The sequence below is a fragment of the Anabrus simplex genome, chromosome 3 (assembly GCF_040414725.1).
Source record: "Anabrus simplex isolate iqAnaSimp1 chromosome 3, ASM4041472v1, whole genome shotgun sequence".
NCBI classification, from domain to species: Eukaryota; Metazoa; Arthropoda; class Insecta; order Orthoptera; family Tettigoniidae; genus Anabrus; species Anabrus simplex.
In genome coordinates this window covers 255,247,756-255,269,388 of record NC_090267.1, presented here as the reverse complement: position 1 = coordinate 255,269,388, position 21,633 = coordinate 255,247,756, and the positions used below count along the sequence as shown (strand labels likewise).

Here is a 21,633-nt window from a genome sequence, read left to right as displayed (position 1 = left end):
CTGACTGAAGTGGAGTCAGCACTTTTGGATCCTCAGTTTTTCATTTCTTCAGATAAAGCCTGGTTCAACCTGTCATGGTATGTGAACTGACAGAACACGCGTCACAATGCATCAGAGTATCTCCATCAGTACGTCGGAAAACCGCTGCATAATCTCAAGATTGGTGTATGGTGCGCAATGTCTGCATCGTTACACGATTTTTTTCACCAAACTCTTAATGCTAACAGGTATGTCCACATGTGGATCAACTCACAGAAGATGGACGACTGTATGGATGTTTTAAGCTAAACGGAGCAAGAGTACACACCACTTTGACAACCTTGTCACGAGTGCATGAGGTGTTCGGTGAGGGGAGGACAACCAGCAGAGGCAGAGGAATCAAATGGCCACCTCGATCACCTGATCTCTCTCTCTCTCTCTCTCTCCGTGATTTTTATCTGTGGGGCAAATGAAGGGCCAGGAGTACTCCAATAATCTTTACACGCTGAAAGAGCTACAGCAGTACACTGAACATTGCTGCTATCCCTCAGGCAGAGCTACTACGCGTGTTGCACTGTTTCATAAATCGAGCGTAGCGCAGCATAGAGGTCAACGGTGGCCATTTCCAGCTTTCTTTTAATGTTAATTAACAAGAGTGAATCCACGTCGGTCCTAATGTAAACATTTTCTGGGCCAGTTTAATTTTTCCCACCCTGTATTTTCCGATTCCCATAGCAGATTTTTCTCATCGTGGATGTCGGACCATTGTCGGATGTTCCGCATCCAGGTTAAATATCTCCGCTCATGTTCACTTTTTCCTTGTATCATGCCTTCTATGGGCTGTTATATCTGACTTTATTTTCATTTCTAATGACTTGACCGAAACAGGCTGCTTTCATTAGGTTTGCGAGGATTAAGATTTCACAATATTTCCTGGTACTACCATCTCGTTATGAGTTTATATATGCCCATAGAATCTTGAACATTCTGCGATACATCAGCAGTCGAGGCCTTTACTCTTAATCCTTCAACATCGTAATGCTTCGTAACACGTAACAATCTAGCAAACGGCAACACGTTTCGAATTGAAGGTCCCGGTTGCACACAGAAGCACACTTCTTGAAAAATGCTTATTTATATCATTCCTAAAAATAAAATTACATTTATTATGGTGTAAATAAAATAAAATTGTGTCATGTTGTTGGCGAGTAATTTAAGGTTAATGTTTGATGCACTCATCGTGGAGCAGTAGAAGTAATTATTTTTTCTAGGGTACAATTAGATAGTTAGGGGCTGCCTGGCCGAGGCACTAAAGGCGTGCTCGGTTCGCCCGGAAGGACGTGGGTTCGAATCCCCATCAGGAAGTCGTAAAATTTAAGAAACGAGATTTCCACTTGCGAAGGTGCATATGGCCCTGAGGTTTACTCAGCCTACAATAAGAATGAGTACCAGGTTAATTCCTGGGGGCAAAGGCGGCCGGGCGTAGAGCTAACCACTCTACCCCATCACGTGCCGAGGTTAACAATGGTGGAAGCCTTTACCTTCCACTCTTCCAAGGCCTTCATGGCCTGTACGGAGGTGGCTTTGCTTTGCTTTGCTTTGCTTTGCTTTGCTTTACAATTAAATAGTTCAGTATAGGATAACTTTTGTGACATTTTTGATGATCAGTTTAGTAAAACTGGACTTTGTAAATTTTAATTCTCAATGTGAAAATTGTCTTTCCAGGTCTGGGATGACGAAGTTGCAAAAGTAGCACAGCGCTGGGCAGACCAGTGTACATTTGAGCATGATAAATGTAGAAATGATCGTAAGTAATACATTACACATGTAAGTAAACATTTGATCCATTTGTGTAAATCATGTAATTTTCATACTCTGTGAGATTAAAGTCTCTCCAACGTTGTCGTTTCTAGTCGAGCTCCGATGTCCTCATTGTGTGCTGAAATATGTCTTTCTGATGTGTTATTGCATTTATTGCAAAGCGCCTGACTTCCAAAACATGAATAATTCCCTATTGGCTTAGAATGTGCTCATGTCTATGAATTGTACTAGTTCTGTGGTATACAAGTATCATCACTAACCCGGAAGTCACAAGAATGATTCCCAGAATGCTTAGGGATTTTGACCATCTCGTTAAATTTGAAACGGGCTTCAATAAGCCTCATGTATGTTTTCAGTGGAACAGTTCTTCGATACGAAAAGCCAGAGAAATTGATCCACAAAGCCAGGTAATTCGTCTCAGAACGTCACAGAACATTAACACAGTAATTCAGAAACCTGCCCTCTGATTATGAATCTCATTCCGATATGTTAGAGTTAGACCTATTCTTTTCTCTGAACTTTTTTCACTTACCTGGAGTTAGCATTTGGTACAGAATTAGCACAGTTTTACGGCCGATTGTATCTCTTTTTTTTTTTGCTATTTGCTTTACGACGCACCGACACAGTTCTTATGGCGACGATGGGATAGGGAAGGCCTAGGAGGGGAAACGAAGCGGCCGTGGTCTTAATTAAGGTACAGCCCCAGCATTTGCCTGATGTGAAAATGGGAACCACAGAAAACCATCCTCAGGGCTGCCGGCAGTGGGATTCGAACCCACTATCACCCGGATGCAAGCCTACAGCTGCGCGACTCGAACCGCACGGCCAACTCGCCGGGTGATGTATTTCCTGAGACCAAACCTATGAAGAGAGATGTACGCACTGTTCATGTACGATTGTTATACGTAAATTAAGATGTGTCTAGATGCGAACACAAACACCCCTCCCCAGATCTAACAAACTTAACCAGACGCGGTTAAAACCTCCGAATCAGCCGAAAATCGTATCCAGGGCTCTCTGAACCGAAGACCGCAACTCAGACCACTCTTGGACCTAGCTATTAATTATAGACTGCCTCACAACAAAATTGAAGCACCCAGAAAAAATGGTCGGATGTCAATATAACTTAGAACACGAACACTCCATCGACAGGTGTGTAAATGAATAGATCTGCAATTCTCTGTGTCAGGCATAACGGCCACCAGAGTGCAATTAGTCTTGTTTGTGTTTAGTGTTGTTACCAGGCCTGTTGGATATATAAGGGGCGTAAACAGCGTCAGTTATTGAGTAATATCAGTGAAGGACAAGGAGATGCCGCACACTCGTATCAGACAGCGTTATCAGCACCTGAGAGAGTTTGAAATGAGCATAATTGTGGGTCAACATTTATCTGGCTAGTCGAGTAGTGCAATATCAAGATTTTTGGGGCATTCAGATATGACAGTGGCCCGATGTTCTACTGAATGGGAACGTGAGGGCATGCATACTCGTCATCCAGTTTCCGGTCGACCACGTTGGACCACCACAAAGGAGGATCACCGTATTGTGCACCATGCACATCGTAACCCCTTCACATCAGTGCCTGCCATCCAGAAACAAGTAATGAAATCCCTGCAAGATTCTATGTCACACCACCACCGCACAGTTGATCGGAGACCTGCAGCAGTCACACCAAGGAATTACCGTCCCGTGCGTAGGTTGCCATTAACATCACCATACAAACGGCTGCGTTTGAAGTGGTGCCGTGACCGCGAAACATTGACTGCTAATGAATAGCGTCGCATTGTGTTCAACGATGAGTCGCGGTTCTGCACTACCCTGAATGACAATCATCTACCAGTATGGCGGTGATCTGGGGAGAGGTCTCATTCTTCCAATGTTTGGAGAGGAACATCGGTGACACTCCTAGCATCATAGCGTGGGGAGCCATCGCGTGTAATTTCCGGTCACGGTTGGTAGTGATTGGGGGAACTCTGACGACACAACGGAACGTCACGGACATCCTGCGTCCCCATGTGTTACCTATGATATGACAGTATCGTGGTGCCATCTTTCAACAGGACAATGCTCGTCCACACACGATACATGTCTATGAACTGTCTGCGTGATGTTGACGTACGCCCGTGGCCAGCAAGATCTCAGACCTGTCCCCGATAGAACATATGTGGAGCCAGATCGGACGTCATTTGCGTCCCAGAGCCAGTATCCAGGATATGAAGGAGCAGTTAAACCAGTTGCCTCGGGAGAGTATATAAGGCCTTTTTGACACCATTTCCAACAGAATCAGTGCATCCATCCAATCCAGACGGGATACAACATCATACGGAGAAGTGGGCTTTTACACCCAAGTTCTGTGTAAATTTGACACTGTTTTGTAATCACTGAAATAACAACACATACCCTGTCAACACGTGAACTTTCATTTCGTTCCCCCTCCAATTCTGCATGCTCCATGTTTTTATGTCAGGCTGTGTTCTTTTTGAAATAATTATTGCTGGTTATTGTATTTCATGCGTATCAATTTTTGGTGAAACTGCAGATTCTTAAATTTCAAAATAAGTTATCTTATGATAAGTATCCGGACGTCACTCTAATCTGTTCTCTAAGTGTTCCTGGGATTTACTGCCTAGTAGTAGACATAAAAATGGGCTTGGGACGACCGTTGGCCTTTATTACTACTCAAACACTCCGGAGTGGACTGTCTACTAGGTGTATGAACGTATCTATGAAATTGGCAATCCATTCTTTCAGCAAAGCTGTAGGAAGTAATGTGGGTCTTGGAGGATCTGGACCAAAGTCAGATATCTAGTTCATTCCAAAGTCATTCAATAGGGACCGTGCGTATAGCGAGTGCTGCCCTCTAGTGGCTTAATCTGAGGTAACTGGTAGGAGCATTTTTCACCATCGAGTTAGTGAATAGTGTTTTTTTTTTAATTTTTCTAGCTGTAAGTTTTTGACTGTTCACATTGCTTACTGAGGTAGCCTACCTTTTGATTAGGTTCTTTCAGCATATTCTCTAAGCATGAACGAAACTCATAGTACCAGTAAACGCAGTAAATGTCACGTGAACTGTTCCGTGTACGGTTGTAATTATACCTACTAAAACAGCCCACCAGGAACGATTTTTTTCCTTTTCGAGCCGCAGCTGCCCATAAGATCAGAAGGGAAGCATGGATAACATCTTAAAAACGTTCAAACCTTGATGGAAAACCGTGGGATCCTGCCAGGAATTCCAGAATCTGCATCCGACACTTCACTCATGGAACTTCTACCAGAGACCCTGATAGCCATGGATATAAACCTAATTTGCATATGTTGCCAGGAAGAACTAATGAGGACGAAATACAGAGGAAGCTGACAGTCAGGTTCAAGAGGAGGAAAGGGAGACAAAGTGAAATGCAAGAAAACGAATTCTGTTTCTGAATCACAATCTCCCCTAACTGTTTGTAGTATAGATATTCAGACTGATAATTTACCATTTTCATATGACCAGGGAAATATAAATGTACTATTTTGTAATTTATATTTGCCCAGTGATAATTCAAAATGTGATTCAGAAACTCTGACAATTTTACACACGAAAGTGTTAGACAAACAAAACACGTACGGAAGCGCTACGACGTAGCAGAAAGAATAGTTGTAAACTAGTAACGTATCCATATTATTCTCTGCTAGTAAAATATTTCGTACTTTTTCTTAATTTACCGCAGATTTTACACTTTCTTTGAGTAAAAACAATTATTATCTTCCATTTGGACCAAATAATACCGTGACATTTCGTGGATCGGATTTGTTCACGTAAAAAACATTGAAAGGGTCTAAATTAAGATTTTTTATTCTTACCTTGATGTTAATATTATATGGGGTTTCACTAACATTTGTCTCTCTCAAACATAAACCAGATACTTCTTTTGAAAATTTTTCTTCCACCTGATGTATGTGATGGCTATCATTAAGCTCTCGTCCTTTCCTCAAAGTAGAATTCCTAAAATACTCAGAACTTTACATAATTTTCTGAAAACTCACAAGAATAACAGCATTCGACATAGCTGATCAATTCAAATTATACGTATTCACAACACATTTCAGTAAGTAAACAACGATAGCTGATGTTATTCTGGTGTTTCTCCTACCGATGAATAATCGTCTCTTCCGCTAGGGGGGCTGCGGTCGAAAATTTGTTGTTACGCACGGTCCCTATAGGAATGAAGCTGGGCTTCGGACTCTTATTATTCAATTACTGGAACTTCATTTTTAGAGCAAAGAACTCGTAAACAGACCACGCATTATGAAAACGATCATTATCACGCTGAAACACACAGTGATAGCCTCTAAATGTGTTTCTTACCATGAACAACACGCAGACGATCAGAATATTCTTATATACTTTTACTGTTACCGTGTTGTTTAATATTACTATAAGGGGACCTAGCCCCTTTAAGAAAAAAGAAATGCACAGTTACACCACACCTGGCTTTCATCTCACTCACAATCAGATCCTCCGATCTGACTGTCGCATCCACGTGTCTATACCTGTATACGGGCCAGTGGCTGCATTCTTAACACAATTGAAAAACGTGGTGCTTGAGCGTTCACCTACGAGATTTGTTGCTTACGGGTACGTGACTGTAACCCCAACGCCATTTCACATATCACTCGGCGTGCAATCGTGGAGCTGGCTGCACAATTAAGGCACTCTGGAATTCATGTTCAATTTTACGGTATTACACGATATCATGGCACTTTACTGTACCAACGGCTTCAATACTAACTGGTTTGTTAGAAGGCAGTTCGTGTTTAGTTCCAGTAACGTTCAACAGTAGGATTCCAATACGATACAACAAATATTTTAGATTCAGAAGGTCAAATGGATCGTATCGTTATTGACTAATTCAAGGTTTTTGGTAGGGGAGATCACTGAAGACTTCTGACGACAATGAGGGCAATTGAGCTAGGCAAAAGTGTAAGTGAAGGTTAGGCTAAATTTCTGGAAAATAGAATTCAGAGAATTAGAACAGGTGAAGTATTATCCGAAAGTATAGTAATTCAGAAAGGGTTCCGCAACGCAGGATTTTTTATCATCATCATCACCATCATCATCATCATCATCGTCATCTGAAGTTTCCAGCTGTTGGCCGGGTCTGATAAGATTTTTTTGATCTAAATGCATAAGTAAAAATCTGGAATCACGTACTGTATAAATCCCTTTAATGATGATGTTAAGCTGTATAAAGTAATACACTAGTTACAGGATTTTGAGCGACTGGAAAAATAACTCGTCTGCAGAATTACTTAATTACGAAACTGAAAAAGATCCTAAGGAAAGTAACATGATTTCTTCTGGGTGATTTCCAAGGAAGGAGTAGAGTAAGAAAGATGTTGCGATTTTCGGGGAGGGGAGACTTGGGAGTAAGGTAGCAAACAGCTCAACTAAGCGGTTTGTCGAATCCGATCATTCTACCCTTTCTGCTGGTGTCGATTAGCACCGACCTAATTTGATAACTCATCTACATGTTAGGCCTATAGGAGGAGCAAAGGGCGTTTCGTCACGTATTGTAAAATACATACTTATGCTATCCATGTAGATGCACATTTCCTTAAACCTCAGAATTGAAAATATAGTATATGTGTCATGAAAGTGTTAAGCGTTAAGAATTTTATGAATTTTCATCTTTTCTCAAATGATCATTTGTCATTAATTAAATTTCTACGCTTTTACGACTTTCAAATATTGTGTTTGATCGCTCGTACTGTAAGGGAAAGCGTAGAATTTCACATCTTACGCTATACTAAGAATGTCATAAAATCCACATCCTTAAAGTCACCATATAGGCTACACTCAAAGAATTTCATTTCTCTAGTGTGCAGTCAGCGGCTAGAGTGCCGAGTTCATGTGCAATAATACCTTTATGTGGAATCATGAGGATAAATAAAATGCCCTGAAGTGTTTGTAAACGAGTCTTCAACAAGCGTGGTATCTGTGTAAGCACTATGCCATATATTTAAATACAATACTGACATCGGCGTTTTATTAAGTTTACAAAACTTGGAATCCTTATAGAAGACCCATGAAATGTCTGAAAATTTACCATCAGCACTGTCTTAGAAGAATACTTTGAGTACAGTGATAAGACCGTCGAACGAAAATAGTACGTTTGGAAGAGGCGAATACCAGGAGCACTGACGCAAAGATCAAGTATCATGTTCGATGGGTTAGCCACGTCACCAATATACCTGACAGACACGTTCAAAAGCAAGTGAAGTATTCCGGATTGAAGGATGGGCAAGACGGTTAGAGAGGATAGAAAAACCGTACAAGGATGCTCTAAAGAAAATGATCAAAATGTGGCAAGCTGACATGAGCAACTGTAGTAACATGATGTAGTAACTCATCAGGTAACATGATGACATATTTTCCACGAAGGCTTGCGGTATCTTAAACAACAGGGACGGAAGCACGTGTCCCGTAACAGACATCGTAGATCAAAACGAGAAATCGGGCAAAGATTGCCAGCCAGGTTTTATAACAACAAAGAACTTATATAACACAGATGTGCCAGATTACGGTGGAACTTGTGGTTCCATTGTTTGTCTCTTCAGCCATCGAAGGACCCACAATCGCTAACTTCAATCCACTTGGAAGGAACAATTATTAATAGCAAGCGATATTATTATTATTGTTATTATTATTATTATTATTATTATTATTATTATTATTATTATTATTATTATTATTATTATTATTAACTAAGGTATTCGAAAGAAAACTTGCTGCATTTTGAGTGCGATGTTGGTGTAATTTTTATAAAATTCGTGACTTAATAATATTACGTTTACAGGAATGTTGTGAAAGTATGTTAAAATATTTATCCTTCTAGTAGTAGTTACAGGTTAATAATAGCACATGATACTGGGATCAGGATTCTCTTTTGCAATTTCTTTTAAGTCGCACCGACGCAGTCAATTCGGCGACGATGGGAGAGAAAAGGACGAGGACTGGGGAGGAAGTGACCGTGGCCTTAATTAATATAAATCCGAAACATTTGTCTTCAGGGCTGCCGACAGTGGGGTTCGGACACACTATATCCTGAATACAAGCTCAAAACTCACGAATCTAACTCGCTCGGTACGACATTGAAGAAAAAAGGATGACAGAAGACATGTAGGGAAGAGACAGTGAGAAGAAATACATTTACTCTGAAGTGGTTCGCGTGGAAGCTTCTGCTTCTGTTGCTGTTGGTGCTGCTGCTAATGATGGTGATTATGATCGTTTTCCGTGTGTGACCATTTAGATCCTTATGACAGACGGTCTTACGGACCACTTTCACCATTACAGCAAGATGGATTTTAATAAACAAAAAACGGGCACAGGTGAACTTCCACATAACGAAGATCTTTAGAGTTCATCATATGTAGGGCCTCATCCTCACAGAGGCGCAGGTTACCTATTCGGCGTTAACTCGAAAGACCTGCACCAGGCCTCTTCGGACGCCACGCACCATTACAACAACTTCTGAAATGGATTCATCGTTGTAATGAATAACAACTAACCTTGACAGAGAAAACTTTTCCGAGAGCGTAGCAAATGATTGCTTAATTCGGGCCTATCTAATGATGAAGACGGCACTCACACCCAGTACCCAAGCCATTAGAATTAACCAATGAAGGTTAAATTTCCCCGACCCGGCCGCGAATCGAACCTGGGTTCTCTTGGACCAAGGGCCAGCACGTTAAGCAGTTAGTCATCAAACCGGACATTTCAGAAGTACCCTGCTGTAATGATATGTACCTTAAGCTGAAATCTTTCTCAGAAAGATAAGCTAATACTTACGGACTTAAGCAGGTATTTCTAACGATCCTTGCTTATTACAAAATGGATATACATTGGTGGAACTGTGATATACAGATCGATTAATAACAGCTAGTCTCCCCAGTTAATTTTTACTGCAAGGATGTAAACTGGTACCTGTGGACTTTAGTAGGTATTTCTAATTACCCTTGCCTAATACAAAATAGATATGAATTGGTGGAACTGTGATATACATAACCTTTAATGATAGCTAGTCTCCCCAGTTAATTGTTACAGCAAGGATGTAAAATAGGTATGGCCTTTGTTTAATGCAATATTCTTCTCCTTCTTCTCCTGTTTCTTTATCTGTTTACCCTTCAGGGTCGGTTTTCCGTCGGACTCAGCGAGGGATCCCACCTCCACCGCCTCAAGGGCAGTGACCTGGAGCTTCACACTCTGGATCGGGGATACAACTGGGGAGGATGACCAGTATATCGCCCAGGCGTCCTCACCTGCTATGCTGAACAGGGGCCTTGGGGGGGGGGGGGGGAGGATTGGAAGGGATAGACAAAGAAAGGGGAAGGAATGGGCCGTGGCCTTAAGTTAGGTACCATCCCGGCATTTGCCTGGAGGAAATGTGGGAAACCACGGAAAACCATTTCCAGAATGGCTGAGGTGGGAATCGAACCCACCTGTGCTCAGTTGTCCTCCCGAAGCTTAGTGGACCCCGTCCCAGCCCTCGTACCACTTTTCAAATTTCGTGTCAGAGCCGGGAATCGAACCCGGGCCTCTGGGGGTGGCAGCTAATCACATTAGCCACTACACCACAGAGGGGGGCTTAATGCAATTCTAGGAACAAAATTTGCAGCACTTAAAGATATGGATGATAGCGTGAAACAACAGTTGCAAAAAAAGCGTAGCCTAGATTTTTTGCCAAAAATAAGGAAATTATATCCTGGAAAATACGAGTAGTATTAGCGGAGAATTAGACAGGATCCAAGATAAAACTACGCCAGTCGACTATGTGAAGAGGCAGATAAAATTACAATGAAGGGCTACGCGCTGAAAGTCGTCGGAAAGAGAATCACGGGATGATGGGAACCAGTAAGTGAACAGGTCACGAGTGCTCCTCTTGCTCATCGAGCAAACGTTCCTGCTTTGACGTGTTACAGTGACTGCCTGGGTTGTTTGTTTTGATTCCACTTGGCGTTTTCCGCTCAACTCAGTAACACTATCGAGGTATTTATAATTTAGTCACTTCACCATTTGTAGAGTAAAAGTCACAGCCAAATTATTAGTAATTTTCGTATTAAGAAAAAAAAAATATATCTGTGAAAGAAAGGGAACAATATTACGAATCAATAGAATACTATTTATTGTTTTTCTTCTGCCGCATTTTCTTCCCTCTGGTGGGCCTGCAAGTACGAATTGTGTCTCACAGGTAGACGCGATCTGTTTGCAGCCAGATGCCCATCCTGACTCCAACTTTGTGTGAAGGGTTGTATTCAACTTTGATGTGTTTCTATGGTGATCGGCAGTGTGGTATATTGAGTATACATGAAGAGTTGAGTGACGAGATAAACAGAAATCCCCAGTCTCCAAGATAAAGGAATTAACCAGGCGCAGCTTTAAATTATGTAGCCTACCCGGCCGGTAATTAAAACCGAGGCGCTCTGAACGGAGGGCTCATATGCTGACTATTCATCCAAGAAGGCAGACTCCCAGATCAACACTGCTAATTTCCACAAAACAGCGTGCCTGCGAATAAGAATGTGCCATTTGATTCCTTCTTTTCAACAATTATTGTGTGTAATCGAACTTTAATTGTTCAAGGAAGAGGGAGAGGGCAGCACAACCTGCCGTTCTACTATGGGGGATATGGAGACGCCAAGGGGTGTGTACAGAGCTCGTGAGGTATTGCTAGCTCTTCTGCTCACTTTTGCTGCAGTTGCACAGCCCTCACATAAGCAGCGGCATAAAAATGAGCAAAGCTTCACCCCGACATGAACCACGGCTAAATTAAACGGTGAAAACGGAGTAGTGTAACACAATAGCCGACCGTACCAGCAGGCTGATGAACATGGTGGTAGATCCTTAATATAAGCTAATGCGCCCTGGCTGGTGGTACTTGGGGATGGAGGTGAGGTCATCTATTATTTATAGGTATGTCGTAAGTCACTTTGGAGTTTCAGAAATCGTGAGGGCGGTGACCGAAACACATTGAAAAGAAGAAAAAACGGTATGTCAAAACCGAGGCACAACACACAAGTTGTTTTCGTTTTAAGTGTCATATGCGTAGCGATTTTTTACTTGACAGAAGTCAGTAGTGTACCCACATGGCGTTTTCCAGGAGAACAGAAAGCGTTTTGCGTGTTGCAATAAGAATGCTAGGTGTTGTTATGTTGATTGTGTGTTGATTTGGGTAGCTTTTCATTTGGTCTGTTGTAACGCTTCAGCGTGTGTTTCATGCAATGTATACCGAGCTCGATAGCTGCAGTCGCTTAAGTACGGCCAGTATCCAGTATTCGGGAGATAGTGGGTTCGAACCCCACTGTCGGCAGCCCTGAAGATGGTTTTCCGTGGTTTCTCATTTTCACACCAGGCAAATGCTGGGGCTGTACCTTAACTAATGCCACGGATGCTTCTTTTCAATTCCTAGGCTTTTCCTGTCCCATCATCGCCATAAGACATATCTGTGTCGGTGCGACGTAAAACAAATAGCAAAAAAAAAAAAAAAAAAGCATGCAATGTATCACACAGACCCTCCGAAAGGAAAAACAATAAGAGAGTGGTACAGGAAATTCTTAAGGACTGGTTGTTTATGTGATGCTAAAATACTAGGCAGGGCGAGCCCATTGCCTGCGACTGTGGAACATGTGCGATACTGTTTGTCCTAAATAACGAATCGCGTAAACTGAAAACTCCAAATATCTCAGAAAACTGCCTGGTGTGTACTTCCAAAAAATAATCCTTTTAAACCCTACGGGATGGAGCCAATACTGGCACTCAGTCCCCAGGATAAAACGTTACGTCATCCGTTCTGTGAAAAACTGCAAGTAGCCCTAAGGCTGGGGAACAACGATGGTTTTGCCGATATAAATGTGTTGAGTGACGAGAAAACGTTCCAAGTTTTCGGTGTGGTCAGTTGGCAGAACTTGTGCATTTGCAGCGTGAAAAACCTACATGTAAGAGTAGAAAATGTTCGCGACTCTTGAAACATTTTGTGCAGTTTTATCTCGTAAAATGTATGGAATATTTTTCTTTATTGAGAGAACTGTAGCGGTATGGTTATTACCTACTTGAACATATTGGAAAATCGGTTGGTGCCAAAAATTTGTAAAAATACAGCGTGGATTGTGACATTTTCCGACAAAATATAACACCACCAAATTTTCAATCCGATACAATACAATACAATACAATACAATACAATACAATACAATCAATACTGATCTGCATTTAGGGCAGTCGCCCAGGTGGCAGATTCCCTATCTGTTGCTCTCTTAGCCTTTTCTTAAATGATTTCAAAGAAATTGGAAATTTACTGAACATCCCCGTTGGTAAGTTATTCCAGTCCCTAACTCCCCTTAATATAAATGAATATTTGCCCCAGTTTGTCCTCTTGAATTCCAACTTTATCTTCATATTGTGATCTTTCCTACTTTTATAAACGCCATTCAAACTAACTCGTCACTAATGTCATTCCACGCCATCTCTCCACTGACAGCTCGGAACATACCACTGAGTCGAGCAGCTCTTCTTCTTTCTCTCAATTCTTCCCAACCCAAACATTGCAACATTTTAGTAACGCTACTCTTTTGTCGGAAATCACCCAGAACAAATCGAGCTGCTTTTCTTTGGATTTTTTCCAGTTCTTGAATCAGGTAATCCTGGTGAGGGTCCCATGCACTGGAACCATACTCTAGTTGGGGTCTTACCAGAGACTTATATGCCCTCTCCTTTACATCCTTACTACAACCCCTAAACACCCTCATAACCATGTGCAGAGATCTGTACCCTTTATTTATTTACAATCCCATTTATGGGATTACCCCAATAAAGATCTTTCCTTATATTAACACCTAGATACTTACAATGATCCCCAAAAGGAACTTTCACCCCATCAACGCAGTAATTAAAACTGGGAGGACTTTTCCAATTTGTGAAACTCACAACCTGACTTTTAACCACGTTTATCAACATACCATTGCCTGCTGTCCATCTCACAACATTTTCGAGGTCACGTTGCAGTTGCTCACAATCTCGTAACTTATTTATCACTCTATAGAGAATAACATCATACGCAAAAAGTCTTACCTCCGATTCCACTCCTTTACTCATATAATTTATATACATAAGAAAACATAAAGGTCCGATAATACTGCCCTGAGGAACTCCCCTCTCAGCTATTACAGGGTCAGATAAAGCTTCACCTACTCTAATTCTCTGAGATCTATTTTCTAAAAATATAGCAACCCATTCAGTCACTCTTTTGTCTAGTCCAATTGCACTCATTTTTGCCAGTAGTCTCCCATGATCAACCCTATCAAATGCTTTAGACAGGTCAATCGCGATACAGTCCATTTGACCTCCAGAATCCAAGATATCTGCTATATCTTGCTGGAATCCTACAAGTTGAGCTTCAGTGGAATAACCTTTCCTAAAACCGAATTGCCTTCTATCGAACCAGTTATTAATTTCACAAACACCGGGCGAGTTGGCCGTGCGCGCAGAGGCGCGCGGCTGTGAGCTTGCATCCGGGAGATCGTGGGTTCGAGCCCCACTGTCGGCAGCCCTGAAGATGGTTTTCCGTGGTTTCCCATTTTCACAGCAGGCAAATGCTGGGGCTGTACCTTAATTAAGGCCACGGCCGCTTCCTTCCAACTCCTAGGCCGTTCCTATCCCACCGTCGCCATAAGACCTATCTGTGTCGGTGCGACGTAAAGCAAATAGCAAAAAAAAAAAAAAAAAAAAAAAAAATCACAAACATGTCTAATATAATCAGAAAGAATGCCTTCCCAAAGCTTACATACAATGCATGTCAAACTTACTGGCCTGTAATTTTCAGCTTTATGTCTATCACCCTTTCCTTTATACACAGGGGCTACTATAGCAACGCTCCATTCATCTGGTATAGCTCCTCCGACCAAACAATAATCAAATAAGTACTTCAGATATGGTACTATATCCCAACCCATTGTCTTTAGTATATCCCCAGAAATCTGATCAATTACAGTCGCTTTTCTAGTCTTCAACTTTTGTATCTTATTGTAAATGTCATTGTTATCATATGTAAATTTTATTACTTCTTTGGCCTTAGTCTCCTCCTCTATCTGGACATTATCCTTGTAACCAACAATCTCTACATACTGCTGACTGAATACTTCTGCCTTTTGAAGATCCTCACATACACACTCCCCTTGTTCATTAATTATTCCTGGAATGTCCTTCTTGGAACCTGTTTCTGCCTTAAAATACCTATACATACCCTTCCATTTTTCACTAAAATTCGTATGACTGCCAATTATGCTTGCCATCATGTTATCCTTAGCTGCCTTCTTCGCTAGATTCGATTTTCTAGTAAGTTCCTTCAATTTCTCCTTACTTCCACAGCCATTTCTAACTCTATTTCTTTCCAGTCTGCACCTCCTTCTTAGACTCTTTATTTTCTATTATAATAAGGTGGGTCTTTACCATTCCTTGCCACCCTTAATGGTACAAACCTGTTTTCGCATTTCTCAATAATTTCTTTAAACCCATCCCAGAGTCTGTTTACATTTTTATTTACCGTTTTCCACCAACCATAGTTACTTTTTAGAAACAGCCTCATGCCTGCTTTATCAGCCATATGGTACTGCCTAACAGTCCTACTTTTAAGACCTTCCTTTCTATCACATTTATTTTTAACTACCACAAAAACAGCTTCATGATCACTAATACCATCTATTACTTCAGTTTCCCTATAGAGCTCATCTGGTTTTATCAGCACCACATCCAGGATATTTTTCCCTCTGGTTGGTTCCATCACTTTCTGAATCAGCTGTCCTTCCCATATTAACTTATTTGCCATTTGTTGGTCATGCTTCCTGTCGTTCGCATTTCCTTTCCAATTGACATCTGGCAAATTCAGATCTCCCGCTACAATCACATTTCTTTCCATGTCGTTTCCCACATAGCTGACTATCCTATCAAATAATTCCGAATCCGCGTCAGTGCTACCCTTTCCCGATCTGTACACTCCAAATATATCAATTTGCCTATTATCTTGAGAAATGATCCTTACACCTAGAATTTCATGTGTCTCATCTTTAACTTTTTCGTAGCTTACAAATTCTTCTTTCACCAGAAGGAACACTCCCCCTCCCACCATTCCATTCCTATCGCTACGAGACACATTCCAATGCCTTGAGAAAATTTCTGCATCCATTATATCATTTCTCAGCCATGATTCAACTCCTATTACAATATATGGTGAATATATATCTATTAAATTACTTAATTCTATTTCCTTCCTTACAATACTTCTACAGTTCAACACTAACAATTTTATGTCATCCCTACTTGATTTCCAGTTCCCTGTTCCCTTATCACCGCTCCCTAGTCCATCCCGTTTCCCTGAATGTACCTCCCTATTACACTTCCAATCAAATTTCCTAACTTATACGTACCACTGCGGTTTAAATGAAGGCCATCTGAGCGCAGATCGCTATCTCCTACCCACCCATTAGGATCTAGAAATTTCACTCCCAGTTTCCCACATACCCACTCCATAGTCTCATTTAAATCCCCAATCACCCTCCAGTCAGTATCCCTTCTACACAGTATTCCACTAATAACAATCTCCGCTTTGTTAAACTTCACCCGTGCTGCATTTACCAGATCCCACACATCTCCAAGTATGTTGGTACTTATATCAGCTTGCCTTACGTTGTTGGTACCAACGTGAAACACAATTACCTTCTCCTTCCCCTCCTCCCCCTCCTCTATTTTCCTCAACATCTGCCTCAACCTAATTCCTGGATAACACTCTACCCTGGTACCCTTTCCTCCACACACTTCCCCCACGTGTCTAACGATGGAATCTCCCATGACCAGAGCCTCAACCCTACCCACATCGTTTGATCCCCTCCCCTCCTGGTCAGCCCTATCTTTCCTGATAGCTGCAGAAGCTACTTCCTCCTCCCTTTTATCCTTCCCATGACCCTGTTCCACCTGTCTTTTCCTATCCTCTACTCTACATTTTCCTTTCCTACCTTTTCCCTTCCTCCTACTTCCACACATCTCAGCAACAGTGCCCTGTCCCTCATCTTCCCTCTGTTGTTCTACCTGGAGTGACTCGTACCGATTTCGCACAGACACCTGTCCTGAATTCTGATCCTGAATAGAGCCCTTAGCCTGCAATCTCCTTCCCCTTAGAACATTAGACCACCTGTCTTCTACAACTCCTCCCTTTCCTTCCCCTCCCTCTTGTACACCTACTGTAACCTGTACATTGTTTGAGGGAGTCCTATCTTCCTTCCTTCTTCTGTGAGAATCCTAATTATCTCCCTCAAACTTTCCAACTACTCCCTCATACCCCTCAATGCATCGCCACACCCACAGTAAGTACACTCGCGCTCCTTAGCCATTCTTTACGGGGGGAAAATTAAATTAAAAATAAAATAACTTATTTGCAGAAAATAAATGAACGGAGGGATATATTATCTGGGATAGTACACAACAATAAGGTAATTAATAGGCCTATACGACTACACTACAATACTACTTAGTCGTGCTCTATTTTTTTATCCTACAACCCCTGACAGGATAAAAACTGCTGTTAATTACTGAATATCGAAAGTAATAGCCTACACAAGAACTACACAATTCCAAACTGCAATTAAGCCTATTCTAATTACAACAACAGTATTTTAGTAAGAGTTTCTACGGATACCTCTACTACACCAGTACTACACAAATATTTTACAACAATAAAATAATCACACTAAATTGTAATAGGATATTACTCGTATACTACTGTACAGTACACTACAGTAATTTTAAACTACTTTCAGACGTATCCTAATTACGATACCGGTACCGTACCGTATGTCACTAAACTAAGCACAACAGAAATGAAAATTTGCAAGAACTACTGTACTCGAAGATTACCAACGAAGCTACTCTTCGCAATCCCTGGGTCGTACCTTTTCAAAAGAGGAGCTAACTCGCATGTCTTAGATCTTTTAAAGGATCCCGTCTATATTCCACCATTAATACAGGATTTACCAGCACTTCGATAAAGAATCATTCTCGGTGTGTTACAATGCGTGTGGCAGGAATTCAATTATGCTATTGATATCTGTCAAGCCACCAGCAGTTCACATATCGAGCATTTGTGAGATAATGTAAACACTTCGGTAGTTCTTCTTTTTTCTTCGCTATTTTGCTTTGCGTCGCACCGACACAGATAGGTCTTATGACGACGATGGGACAGGAAAGTCCTAGGAATGGAAAGTAAGCGGCCGTGGCCTTAATTAAGGTACAGTCCCAGCATTTTCCTGGTTTGAAAATGGGAAACCACGAAGAACCATATTCAGGGCTGCCGACAGTGGGATTCGAACCCACTATCTCCCGGATCCAAGCTCACAGCTGCGCGCTCCCAACCGTACGGCCGACTCGCCCGGTCTCCTACATATCATCTGCCTGTTGACATAGTTTCACGCCTAACCAGTCAACTGGTTTTGTTCTGTCGAAGGGATTTACGGCTTACTCTGCACATTGGTTCAAGAGGAAAGTTATAAATAAGAAATAAAGTAGCGAAGTAATTATTTAAGGTACATATTGAAGTAAATGCGACGGGTGATCAAAAAGTAACGTTACAATGAACGGAGGGAAACGTGTACATACAACCAATACAGCTAACTGATAGCATATATATTAGGTTATTCTTCGACATAGTATGCATATCCATTTAGGCACTTGTCGCTTCGTGGCATGAGTTTAAATATTCCCTCCTGGAAAAAATCCTGTCCTTGCGTGTTCAGCCACGTTGTGCCAATTCTACCGTCATAGGCCGTAACGTGATCCTTTTGTTCCCCTGAATCAGTTCCTCCACGCAAGCTGTGTTCAAATCCGTTAATGCTGTGTTGAGTCGGCCACTATGATACTCGCTTGTGGCATTTTCTTTACAGGCCACAAACTTTGGACACCATTCTGCGATATATTGACAAGACATTACAGTCTCTCCGTAAACCTCTACCAACTGTCCATGAATTTCAGCCGCAGTTACATGTTTCGCCCACAGCAATAGAATAACTGATCGGATTTCTTCGCAAGACCATTGTTCTGAATGTGTTGCCATTTGTGTTTACGAACAACTACTGCTGTAGGTGGCAGGTGGCTGAACTTCTCCACAGTTGCCAACCGCATGGATTAGAATTACCGCACACAACTAATTTCTCTATAACAGACGAATCTCCAGGAATATCGACCTTGTAACCTTAGTTTTTGATCATCCATCGTAGTTTATAATTTACGAGGTTTTTCTATTTCAATAATGTATCATATTGTTTCAGCTCGTTTTCCAGTAGGTCAAAGCATGGGCTGGGCAGGGTACGTGTCTGATGAACCCGATTGGGAGGAGCAAATTCTGGACTGGTACAACGAAGTTAAGAACTGCAACATGAGCATCCTACGCAGCTACACGCCAGCGTGAGTGAAAATTACTCTTTTTTATAATAGCCTAATAGCGCGCATTTTCTATTTTTCAGATCAGAGAACAATATGGGACCTACATTTTCTATTTACTTGCTTAGTTATTTTCTTGATTCAAAACCCTTAATAAGCAGTGATCTTTCACCTTGGAGTGACAGCCGAATTATAAGGTAACTGGCTTCCCACCAAGGTTTCCACAGTTCATATTCCTGTCAACGCACATGGGATTTTTGAAATTTAATGTCTTGACCGCATGGCTCGGAATTCATGTAAAACTGCAAGTCCTGCGATTATCAACACGATGTCGACAATCAAGACTTTTAAAATTTTATTTATCATTCAAAAATATTTTTCATGATTTACAGAAACGGTTATTGAAAGGTTTAAAATGGCAGAAAGGGATTCAGTTGCATGTAAATTCAGTAAGCACTTTGGGCTATACTGCAGACAGAATGACAGAGTGAGCTGAAAATCTCTAACGTAATATTTTGAATCTTGAAAAGAATTACAAGTTCTTTTCCTCAGCTTCCTTTCCGCGCTGCAGGGGCTGTTTATCTACATGAAGTTCTACATCTTTTTAAAAACAATTTGCTTAACGTCGCACCGACACAGATAGGTCTTATGGGGACGATGGGATAGGGAAGGGCTAGGAGTGGGAAGGAAGCTGCCGTGTCCCGAATTAAGGTACAGCCCTAGCACTTGCATGGTGTGAAAATTGGAAACCACGGAAAACCATACTAAGAGCTGCCGACATTGGGATTAGAATCCACTGTCTCCCGGATGCAAGCCCACAGTTTCGCTCCCCTAACCGCACGGCCAACTCTCCTGGTTTCTACATTTCTGCCGATGAAAGACGTCACACTGGGAAACCCTGTTTGATATCAGGTCTTCTTTTAGCCGATCCAGCCACAATGTCTTTGGTCTAAAAGAGCTGCTAGTACGTAGGATGTGCAGGCTATTCCTCCAGGATGGTAGTACAAGAAGCGAAATCCGGTCAAGGTAGATGAAAGCTACGACAATGAGTTCACAGCTGCGATATACAGTATTCTACAAAAAATAAGTGAGCTCTTGGACAATATTATCTCTATATCAGCTGGCTCTGTGGATCCATGGTAGAGTGTCGGCCTCCGGGTCCCAAGATAGCGGGTTCAAACCCGGCAGAGGTAGTCGGATTTTTGAAGGGCGGAAAAAAGTCCATTCGACACTCCTTGTCGTACGATGTCGGCGTGTAAAAGATCTCTGGTGATACATTTGGTATTTACCCGACAAAATTAATTAAGTCTCAGCCATAGACGCCCAAGAGAGATCCGGTTTACTCTGTCTGCCATCTAGCGGACCTAGAGTAAAACGGAACGTCGAAATTTAAGGCGTTTTGCCGTTTTCTGAGAAATCACTCATCCTGGATAAGGCGAGTTTTGTATGTGAGAGACTCAGTTTTTAAACTAACGCATAATGGGGTAGACAACAATTTCCTGATGAAGGAATTGAATAGTAACATTGGACCGATGTACTGAAATCACGAGCAGCTCAGGGCAATGCCTTGACAGACAGGCATCGTCCTGCAAGTTACTCCTTTAAGTTCTTAATTGATATTGTACAAGTTAGAACTACAAGTTGACAAGAAATATATTTTCTTTCAGGGGTGTCGGTCACTATACACAAATAGTCTGGGCTGAAACTGAAGTGATTGGCTGTGGATACCGCACCGACGAAAGTCAAACGCTCTACGTGTGTAATTATGGACCCTCTGGTAATGTATTATATCAACAGACTTACCAATTCGGACCTGCCCGCTCTGCTTGCCGAGATTCGCCTGTAGATCCTGAGTATCCGGCACTTTGCTAAGATATATTAAAAGAAAACTGAAATAAATTTGTACGTGAGGATATGAAAATATATGCCACCAAAATGTTACCGATGTTTATTGCTCTTGCTTGGAAAGTTCATAAACATGTTCAATATAGACCTAATAACCGCTTTGAGCTTTTGAACTTAAGACAATAAACAATATTTACTGCTGAACTTCTCGTCTTATTAATGTAGCTATGTTACCAGTTACCCTCAGTTGATTACAAAGTCACTCCATTTCATAATTATACTTTTCTCCATCATTTACTGAAGGTTTTACACAGGTTTTATTTCTAGGTTTTATTCTTGGCATATCGGACGGCGAATCCATGTTCTAAACAGAATTCAGGATAAGGTCACAGACTCTTTATCATCCAAACCCGATGGCACTACAGCCCTTGAAGGGCTACCGAGCGACCGCTGCTCAGCCCGAAGGCCTGCATATTGCGAGGTGTCGTGTTGTCAGCTCCAAGTTATCAAAGACTGGACTTGCATCAACA

The 21,633-nt window shown here is 41.6% G+C and overlaps 1 protein-coding gene across 1 annotated transcript in view; it reads left to right on the top strand.

Moving 5' to 3' along the window:
* The window catches only part of LOC136866213 (venom allergen 5), a 35,677-nt gene extending 14,370 nt beyond the window's left edge, over nt 1–21,307 (top strand). Inside the window, exons 4-6 of the mRNA XM_067142992.2 lie at nt 1,705–1,786; nt 19,147–19,282; nt 20,926–21,307. Of these exons, the coding sequence (XP_066999093.2) occupies nt 1,705–1,786; nt 19,147–19,282; nt 20,926–21,130 (423 nt within the window). The 3' untranslated portion in view covers nt 21,131–21,307. The remainder of the gene's footprint in view (nt 1–1,704; nt 1,787–19,146; nt 19,283–20,925) is intronic.
* Nucleotides 21,308–21,633: the final 326 nt, after the last annotated feature.